Source organism: Montipora foliosa, chromosome 7, assembly GCF_036669935.1.
Source record: "Montipora foliosa isolate CH-2021 chromosome 7, ASM3666993v2, whole genome shotgun sequence".
Classification (NCBI taxonomy): domain Eukaryota; kingdom Metazoa; phylum Cnidaria; class Anthozoa; order Scleractinia; family Acroporidae; genus Montipora; species Montipora foliosa.
Window position 1 is genome coordinate 24058946 of NC_090875.1, and position 10189 is coordinate 24069134.

Genomic DNA, 10189 nt, shown 5'->3' on the forward strand with positions numbered 1-10189 from the left:
ATGGGTAGGTCAATAACATTTGATACCAGACTTTACATATTTGGTTTTCCCTCTTCTTCATCTGAAGGTCAGTTTGCTCACACAAAATTAGCTTTTTCCTTTAGGTGCACTAACAATCCATATTGTCAAGTGAAGCTATGATCCTCGCAGTTTTGAATGTAGTTATAGCAATTGCGAAGAGAAGCCTGAAAATTCAGGACTTCAACGAGGTTTGAACCCGGGACCTCGCGATACCAGTGCAACGCTCTATAATAATTGCGTTCAATATTGCGTTCATAACTGCGAGGGTCATAGCTTCACTTGATTTCATATTGGCAGTTCAATATAAGATTGATTTCATACATCATTTTATGATTTAATCTATGTTGTGTTCACCATTCTTTAAGTTTCACAGTATTTTTAGTTTAGTGTCAGAATAGATGCATTGTGTTGAAGGAAAAAGTGAACCAAAAGTGTAACTATAACTTTAGAAATACTCCTTTCTCTCAAATCCTCAATCTTGTTATGGAGGAGTATGCAAATTAAATCAAAATGTAAGTGGATCGGATCAATGTTTGTTGTATGAGAGGGGAAAACTGTAGTACCAAGAGAAAACATTTTGGAGTGCATATTACAACCAAATTCCAACCTGGTGACCTTGAGTTTGGGACCACGTCAGGGAAAAATTATTGTTTTGATGGGAGTATTCCCACTACTGTGCCACCCCTGGTTCCCCATATAACTAATAAAATTTTAAAAAAAAAACAGCGTCATCCAATTCTTGGCCTTCTTCTTTCAATGCTCAACTCATTTTAAATCATTTGCAATCTTTATTCCCTGGTTTGCAAAGGGGTCAATGAGAGGGGATTTTATTTTTCATATTCGTATTTACAGAGTTGTACATGTGACCTAAATACTGCATTTTGATCAGTTTTCAGTTCCAGGATTGATTCCTCTGATAGTCCTCTTCATGTCATTCAATTTCGTAACGTTTTGGTAGTTTTGCGGCACTTTTTTGTGTTTTCTTGTGCTTTTAGTGCCTAGTAGTAAGTTTTTCAAGTTTTACTATGTTTTACTTTCTAGGTGGTGCAGGAATAAAGAAATCTGGAAAGAAATGACACTTCTTGAACTGAAAAAAATTGTAGAGAACTTCTATATTCCTTTTGAGACAATAAAAAAACTAGTCATTTTTAAGATACCCTTATGCGTATTTTTTAGACTTTTTTCAGCGTTTTTGCTTCGCTACCTGTAATAGGGAAAGGTCCCAACTATGGGTTAAATAGTCAGGCAGACCGGGCTTGTTAGCTGGGCAAATTAAAGGAAACCGGTCTAGGAGATGGATGCTCCAAACTCAAAACCAGGCTATGGCGGTGACGCCTTAAGGAGGCGTTCCTTCCACACTGGCCGGCCGGCATTCGGCTAACAACTCACTCCGGTGCTATTTACATGTTACCGAAACGAGGAAAAAGAAAAAGAAAAAAACTCGCACTATTGGTGTCTTAGCACCACGTTGCAAAGATGATGATGATGATGAATAGAGAAAGGGGAATGCTCAGTACTTAGGCGTTTTTACCACCCGAAATTAATATTTTTAAGATAGTCTAGAAGCGAGGGAGATGGGGGAGGCCCCTTCCTTTCCCTCCTCAGTCCCCTGCTCTGCTAGTTCTCAAATTTCGTCCAATTTCAAGGTCGTGGAGGTCATACAAGGGTCATTAGCGACTTTTAGATTGGCGGAGGACTATGAGCATACGCACTCGAAAACAATTGGGACCGAATGCAAGTGCTCAGGGCTTAAACCCGGTTCCCACTTGTGCGATAAGCACAAGCGTAAAGCACAAGGATGAGTTTTGCGACGTTCACACAGTGAAACAAGCGGATGAAAATTTGGCACACGCAAGCGTAGTAACGTCCCAGAAGATCTTGTAAGATTCAAGGTGGCGGGCGAATCGTCGTGCTTATGCTTATGCTTAACTCACGCCGGTTCCCACTTGTGAAATAAGCACAAGTGTGAGATAAGCACAAGCACAAGGAAAGGAAATTTTCCTTTTCTTGTGCTTATATGCTTGTGTTTATGGTTATTTTACGCCCGTTCCTACACGATTTTTTTTATGCTCATGCTAGCCTTGTGCTTGTGCTTATCGCACAAAGGAACCAGGCTTAAAAACTCGTCGCAGTTATCTGAAGGTCGTTGGGTGGGTTTAAAAACGGAGTCTCTTTTTTTTCTTATTTCTCCTGTCTATGTAGATATTTCAATATCCATAATCAGCATATGGCTTTTGTGAACTTATTCAAAGCTTTTCTCCCATTTCGTCATCTTCACCTCGTTTTTGTCGCTTGCAAGCCCAGATTCGTCCGTTCTGCAGTTTTTGTTCTTTCCCTGTAAGGCTATTTAATGACAAAGCGCGTTTTTTCCATCCATTCACGGCTTGTACTGCTTTGGATTTGTGAAAATTCGTTGTTCTCCCGTATGGGCCATAAGCAGGTACGAATTTACACTCCGGGTGGCAGATGAGTTTTGATCATCGTAAAACAAACGAGACAAATAGCCGTAGCCCAGTGAAATATGTTAACTTTTATTTACCAAATTGTTTAGCACAGTGTGGCCAATAAACTGGCCACAGAATGTTCATTTCTTCGGCAAGTAATGGACTCTTTCTTTGGTCAATATTGAAATACTGCAACTGTAACCATAACAATTACATCGCATCAGTTACCTTGATCACATAAGGTCGACGTATTTGGGACCGTACCAAATACCAGTATTGGCCAGCAGATGACTAGTATTGTATTGCATTTTATTAAAACGGATTAAAGTTTTTTCTGAAACCAATCTTGGAAACCATTTATTGTAAAACGACGATCATTTGTCTTGTATGGTATTGTAGGTTGGGGAGATGACGGTATTAGTGAATAGGCCATTTCCGAGTTCACGTCTGCCTCCTCTTCAAGGCGAGTCTAGTGCGAATTTTTTTCTTATGAAACTTAGTTTTCATTCATATGTAAAGTAGAACTAATTAACATCACAAAAAGTTTGCACTTAGACTCGCTTTGAAGAGGAGGCAGACATGAACTCGGAAATGCCCTATTAATATGCGCACGGGAGTTTCAGGCTTTCAGACTTTTCAACTGGTGTTTTGCATATATAATAAGCTGCGTTTGGAGGTCTTTGAACGCTGAAGTTTAAGCTAGTGAGTATGTCATGGAACCATGTGAAACATCAATTATTGCTGAACAAGATACAGTCATTTTTGTGGCGTACCAAGTTACCACGGCAACAGGAAAGCCTTGTAAAAGAACCCTACGGCTTTAGTTGCTCATATTTGAAAAACGAACCTTGTGATCCCAATTTTTTTATTGCACAAAAGTGATCAGCGGGCCAAGATGAAACTCTCTGCAAAGTTTTAAAAAAATCTGTGGAGCGGATTCAGAGCTACCTTAACTTTTCAATTAGTTAAGGTGGCTCTCAACGTGCTCTACAGAATTTTTTTAAACTTTGCAGAAAGTTTCATTCTGGTAGGCTGATTATACATTTCAGAAATAAAAAATGGGGGTCACCGAGTTCGTTTTTGAGATATGAGCAGCTAAAGCCAAAATAAAGGGTGTTTTTGCAGGGCTTTCCTGTTGCCACGGTAGATGTTTACGTAACAAAAATGACCGAATCTTCTTCAGCAGTAATTGGTGTTTGATATGGTACCATAACATTGCTGTTCAATGATAAAGATAGAGTCAATCCTTCTAATAAGAACGTTTTTTTCAAGTGTTGAAACTGGTTTGAGGCACCTTATAGTAAACATTCTTTGCATAAAAATCAAAGCTCAAAATTTTGCCAGTCAAGTGTTAAAGTGGTACTAGGGTTAGGGTTAGCTCTCTACTCCGGAAGAGTGTCGAAGGTGACATGATCCACGGAATGGCCCAAACATGCTCTTACAAAGTGTCCAACAAGTATGAGGGATTCTAATTGGACACAAGTCTTAAATTGAAGAGAACTTCTTGAAATTCAAATATCAATCTTTATTGAGTACTGAAAGCTCTAAAATTTGCGCTATGGCTATGTATTAGTAATAGAATGGCTGACGATTGACTGAAATAAATTCATGCGTTACATTCTGGTCCTGGATTCTGGTTCAACCCGAGACAATTGTTTTCTGCGCTTGGTTTATCTTCTGTTATGATTGGCCAAAGAGATCCTTCTAACAAGTTTTATCAGAAATTACGACTTCTACGTGGCAGTTACGTGGCAGTTTCACAGCCTGAGTCAAAATCCAATCTGTCTTGAAGGAAATTTTTTGCTTTCTCATAACAGCCAAAAAACACCGCTCCACCTAATGCTATCCATGCCGTTCTCATCGTAACTCCTGAAAACAAACTATTAAACACAACATTTCAGTAAGTGCAGTTTCTTATTACGGTACACAAACAGCAAAACTAAAGCAGAAAAGCTGAAAAGACACATTTCGCGCTCACTGCGTAGGGACCCGTCAATTCTTCCTAGTTCCTAGTTCCTAGTTAGTTTTCTGTTTTAACCAATTCATTCTGAAGCAATTAAACAAGGGAGCGTTCAACTGAACCTATTCCGGAATAACAATACGTGGAGTGATGATTTAAAACGGTACGTCTGGCGTTTTGAAGCATCAAGGATAATAAAAATATGTTTAAGATAGCATTTTAGCAGGTGTTTGACAACGTTAACGTGAATCTCCGTAAAAACGAAGGATTTCTAACTTCCTATTCCATTCCGGAATACGGTCAATCGAACGCACCCTAAAATCAACAGCGTTGGAGGCGAACGACCACTCATAAGAACTGGCCGCCCTTGTTGTCAATATTTTTTTATTCGTTAGTCGGACTTTGCCTATACGAAAAAGTTGCTCGTTTTGAAAAGAAGATCTTCCGTCATATTTCGATCACAAATTAAATTTGTTCACTTCGTTTCAAGAACTCTTGTGCTAAAAAAGCTTCCATATCTTCTCGTGTGTCGTTTCGCTCGCCTAGGCTAAAAATGGAACTTTCGCCTATTCTGGAGGAAGTCAAATTTCCGGTTTACAAGGAAAATCGAAAGGGAATTGATTTACGATTGTTTATGCGCAACGCTACCAACCCTGAGAAGCCCTCCCGTGATTTGATAATAAGGAGCACTTGTATTACACCAGCTTGAGTATACAGAGAGTCTTTCTGTGGATGCAAAATTGTCAATTCAACACCTCACGGTTAAACCCAAACATACATACATACTTGTAATCAAGAGGTAAAATTCTGACAGTCTCAGCCAATAAGTAATAATTCAGAAGGGTGTTCCCTCGTGTTTAGGGTTAGGGTTGGGGTTAGGGTTAGGGTTAGGGTTAGGGTTAGGGTTAGGTTAGGGTTAGGCTTAGGCTTAGGCTAACCCTCGTGATGGTCTTAAAAAATTAAGGGAAAAAATCAGATTGACAAATATTGCACCACCAAGCAGCGTTTTTTTTTATATCAATATCAACTTTCCCAAAATCGGTTGAGAATTACTTCTCTGCTCAGCCGTTCGCGACAACATGAGAACAGGGAAGTTATTAAACTTTTTACTGCTTTGTTTTATTTAATATCCAACTTTACCGGTGCGAGCATGACTCTAGTTTTGGCAACATCTAAAGGAGTTGTCACAGCAGCAGAAACTCCACCTAAAAAAATAAGAGAAGCGGTGAGACTCATGCTAGCGATAATGACTCGTTATTCTTGCCATTGTACTGATCTTTATCTCCAGCTGTTTATAGCAGTAGTTTATTGGGCCGTTTAATCACCGAATTCCTTTCATTTCGAATTGAAAAACCTATCAAGCGGTCATATCAGTCAGTGGTGCCGCTTGCAAGCGGTCATCATTCATTGTAGGACTTTTATGAAAACTTTCATAAAAGCCCTCTTTTCTATTAGGTTGTATTTTCAGGGCGATTATTTCAAACGGGAAATAATAATATTGGTTCGATTTTTATACCCACAAAAGATCTGACAAAATTCAGTTTAAATTTACCTGAAACAGCACCACAAATACCGGATTGCCACGCCCACACTGGATGACCCTGTTCCCATGACCATATACTCTTGATGGAAAACAAAATCCAATAAGAGTTACGGTATACATTAAAATAACAATAAAAATGATTAGTTTGTTATCATAGAAGTTGCAACCACAAATAGTGGTTACTGATATTCACCTGTTGAAACTGGAATTTTCGAATGCTGGTTTTTGAGGATTAGGGAATCAAAATAACTGGACAAAAACCTCTCAGAGAAGAGAATTGACAAGAAAAAAACCCACAGTATGTCCAAGTCCCTCCTTCTCTAAGGGAAAAGTCTGTGCTGTCTTTGATAACAATGGATATTACATGCTTACTTTTAGTAATTCCCAGAGAGGATACTGCATCAATGCAAAAGGTATCTCCCTTGAAAGTGTGTTCCAGTAGCCCCGGTATAAGCCAAGGAAACCCTACAACACAAGAAGTGACAAAATGAAGAAGAAGAAAAAAACTCTGTTTAACGAGAATCGTTTGTTAGGAGACAATCGTGGCTTTCATGAGCAATTTAAGAAAGACATATAAACAATGCTGACATAAACAGCTGTTATGTAAGTGTCTCAAATACATGTACCTCTTCCTTAAGTGTGTACTTCAGAGCTTGCAGACTGGTGAGGTGTGTGTATGCTTGGGCACGTTGCTTTACCACCTCAAATGGGTTTCTCACAAAAAGTGACATCTGTTCCAAAACATTTTGACATAATAGATGTTTAATAATATATTTGAAACCTTGAAGAAAATTATGCACTTTCTTATAACTGCTTACATTTCACCCAAGGTTCAATTGTGAAATCAATGATAAGCTAGAGACCCACCTACATCACACTCCCAATTCCCTGTTCACACATGTTCTAACGTGGTTCAAGTTCAAGTTTTAATGTGGTTCAAGTATCTTAAAGGTGACTATAATGGGATCAAGAAAACTACCTGATGAACATGGAAGTGCTAAGAAGGGATGGTGCTTCAAATGGATCAAAGCATGTTAGAAAAGTGAGAAAATACAATATGCAATAAAAGCTGGCATACCGCATCTGCTTTGAGTAGAATAATAACAATTTTTAATCTTAGGTTTGAAGAATCTGTCTTTAGTGCACAGCTGTACCTCAATTTAGGGAAAAAGTAGTCAACTAGTAAGTGAAGTAGCTGACGCTTTTCATTGGCTGATGGTAGTTATTGAAACCACTGATAAACGATTGCTTAAGGAAAAACAGTGCAGATAAAATCCTACCTTCTAAGGCCTTTTTAAACCCATTTAGTAAACCAATCTGAACATTACTACGTTTCACCCTTGAATGGGGTAGAGGCAAGTTTGGTATAAATGCAAACCTACCACTTCACCGACAGTCGCAGCAAACATGTGTACAAAAGGAAACATAGTAGATGACACTCTCGGTTTTAGTAAGTTTTTAGTCAGTTCATAGGAGCAAAAAAAAGTGGCAGCTGAAAAGAGAGAAAATGTTATGCATTAAATGAAAAATGTACTATGGTGACAAATGAATTATTACATTATACAATAATTATTTTCAAATCAGAAATGTGTACACTAAACATGCTAAATTTTGCTGAAAATTCTTACTAATGTCTTATTTTTTACTGTTTTACATAAAATGTTGTAAGATGGGCCCTTTGTTTTATCTGATGATCAGGCTTCAATTTATTGGTTTGATGACATTATCACAAAGACAGCACTTTTTCCTAAATATTGAGAACAAAGTGCTGTCTTTGTGATGATGTCAGTGTTTAATGAACCCTCAACTTCTTATCACCATCATGGTCATCAGGTCATTGTCATCATCAACACTGTAATAACAACTTTAAAATCAAAGAAATAATGAGACTGTCTTACCTGAGGGAGCAGACCCACTGGCGGCAGATGCAAGTCCTGCATAAATACCTCTAAATCCACCTGATTTAGCAAACCCTTCAGCTGATTGCAGCCTTGTCTTTAGGGTGTCAAGAGGAAACAGTGTCACATCAACTGCAGTTCCAGCTATTCCTCCTGACTGAAAGACAATAATATTGTTGTTTTTAAATGAAGGGATTTATTTTTTAACTGCGACTTAGGGGATATTTACCCAGAAAAAATCTGAGTGCTCCTTTGAGGAAGACAACTTATTTTCAGTGTCATCACCTTCATCTTGGAGGTTAGATACAACATTCATGTCTAATCTGGTGTTTACAATCACTTTTGTATGCCACATCATTGTATGTGCAAGCATACATCAATAAGTTACTCTTATTCGTTTTGAATGACAAAGGGTTTGGTAAAACATTTAAGAATAAAAATTGGTGATATTTTTTTTCGACTTTTTGAACACTCCACATCTTCATTATCACGCTAACAAAAAAAAACTGATCTAGTGAAATATACACATAAGAGAAACATTAAAATATTTCAAAAATTAAGGTTTAAGCTAAAAGTATACAAACAGTCTACTGTAATACTAAAAATTACATTGAAACTAAAACTAAAAGCACAAAACAATCTATTCTCACGTAAAAAGTTTTGCATGGACGAAATCTGATTGTGACGTTTAGGTAGTAATCTCCCAATGAATAGCATCTCGTAGATTAGGTGGTAAAGTTTTATGCAACGCTTCTTTAGAATGGTAAAGTGATCTTCTAAATTGCAATCATGTACTATACTGTGGCTTATTTTCTTCTTTCAAGTGTGTTCCAAGAGTAGAATATTTATGTTCAGTGATGTGTTGAAAGAGATGCCGAGAAGTATATCCAACATAATCTACATAACACAGATCACATTAGAATTTGCAGACAACACAGTGCTGGTTAATAAGGGAGGTTTCGGCTCTACAAATTTCTCTGATTAAGTGTTGGTCCGGAGAGGACTTGAGAATGAAGATTACATGTATACAAGACATTTATCAGAAAAGGAGACTTCACCATAGGTTTTTTTCGTGGGAAGTTTTTCTGCGATTGCCAAAGAAAACAGAGATAAATTTTGAAAACATATTTTCCCATTGTTGCGGTCGTTCCAGTACACCTTAAGCCTGTGGAAAAGGAATTTCATCAAAATGTTTAACGACAGTGGGCTGGGAAGTGACTCTATAATTCGGCCCATTCCAGAGATCAGTGGTTTTCATAGTAACAAGTCCGGACAATAACGTTTGACTTATTCTTATACCAGAGGTAAAATTTTTTCCAGCTATGAAAAGTTCCAAGCTGCCATCTTCAGCAACATCTTTGGGAAAATTGTCTATCACATTGTAAGGAAAGTACAGTTTTTAATACGTGTCTGACACTTGGAAACTGCAGACTAACCCTAACTCACATCAGGTATTGACAGCTGACCGTTTTAAAATGGGTGCTCAGACTTAATTACTGTTTATCAGCACTATTTGAAATGAGTGTTTCGGCTTAAATACTACTTATCAGCCCCATTTGTAGGCAGTCTGCTGTCTGTGGTCTACGGTCTGCAGTTGTCATCAGAGAAAAGAACTTCATAGCGCTTGATAAAATGTAGAACGCATGTGGTACACACCACTTTACCTCACAACCTCTGTTCTTACCAGAAGAGAAATGCCGATTACTACAGGTTTTTCCTGTGTCATCTGATGTGCTTCTCCGTCAAATCTTTTGAAGGTGTAAGCACCATTTAAACCTCTCCTATAATGATCAATAATATTATAATTATTAAGTTCAGAAGATGTTAAATAATATTTTAGCATAAAAATGTTTTGGAGCGAGAACCTTTGGGCCCTCGGTCTCCGTGCTCCGCTCGTATCATGTGGTGGCCTCTTCGGAACCAAATGTTTTGTAATCTGAAGGCATTTCATTACTGCCCTCGTCGCAAGGAGTAATTTCTGATATCAGAGGTTACTCTGGGAGCTCTTTAGTTTACTGTAAAAAAAAAGTACCTTTACTGTTTATTATTATCTTTTTTTGGTCTTGGAAATCTGATGCCTTAATACACGAAAATAAGTGTGAACATGATAAACTGGATAAACCTTACCACCATCTGAGCGTTATGTAAGCCGCTTTATTTAATTAATACGGTAAAGACTTGTTTCCATATCTCAAAGTGCCCTTGGACGTGAGGGGCCTGGAACAACAAAACTGAAACAACCCAAACTTAACCTCCCATACAAAAATTCTAACCTCAGGCCTAAACAAACATTATCTAAAGCATATTGTTTAGGCTTAAGGTT

The 10189-nt window shown here is 37.9% G+C and overlaps 1 protein-coding gene and 1 long non-coding RNA gene across 5 annotated transcripts in view; one reads left to right on the forward strand and one right to left on the reverse strand.

Annotated features, from left to right (window-relative positions):
• Positions 1-1177, forward strand: part of LOC138011472 (uncharacterized) — a 7401-nt gene extending 6224 nt beyond the window's left edge. Inside the window, exons 3-4 of the long non-coding RNA XR_011124724.1 lie at positions 1-4; positions 1063-1177. The exon at positions 1-4 is cut by the window's left edge and continues 84 nt beyond it. This is a non-coding gene — a long non-coding RNA (uncharacterized lncRNA). The remainder of the gene's footprint in view (positions 5-1062) is intronic.
• A 2798-nt stretch (positions 1178-3975) lies between these two features.
• On the reverse strand, positions 3976-10051 carry LOC138011473 (mitochondrial S-adenosylmethionine carrier protein-like). Of its 4 annotated transcripts, none has more exons than XM_068858483.1 (10): positions 9994-10051; positions 9551-9647; positions 7867-8023; positions 7351-7460; positions 6595-6699; positions 6341-6433; positions 5978-6047; positions 5566-5630; positions 5078-5151; positions 3976-4345 (listed from the first exon to the last, which is right to left on the reverse strand). In XM_068858483.1, exons 2-10 carry the CDS (start codon positions 9590-9592, stop codon positions 4210-4212), a joined length of 852 nt encoding a protein of 283 aa, XP_068714584.1. In that variant the 5' UTR covers positions 9593-9647; positions 9994-10051; the 3' UTR covers positions 3976-4209. The 4 variants fall into 4 exon arrangements, with proteins under 4 accessions (XP_068714584.1, XP_068714585.1, XP_068714582.1 ...); XM_068858484.1 differs by having other exon boundaries at positions 9899-10009; XM_068858481.1 differs by lacking the exon at positions 9994-10051 and adding an exon at positions 9732-9869.
• Between the last annotated feature and the right edge of the window lie 138 nt (positions 10052-10189).

What these genes read in the sequence shown, in the direction of transcription:
- LOC138011473 (XM_068858481.1), bottom strand. Translation starts at nt 9,817, where the DNA reads ATGAAATGCCTTCAGATTACAAAACATTTGGTTCCGAAGAGGCCACCA. An exon ending in CAGTGGGTCTGCTCCCTCAG is followed by an intron (nt 7,461 to 7,866) that starts GTAAGACAGTCT and finishes CTCTCTTTTCAG; the next exon opens with CTGCCACTTTTTTTTGCTCC. An exon ending in CTCTCTGGGAATTACTAAAA is followed by an intron (nt 6,048 to 6,340) that starts GTAAGCATGTAA and finishes TTTTCCATCAAG; the next exon opens with AGTATATGGTCATGGGAACA.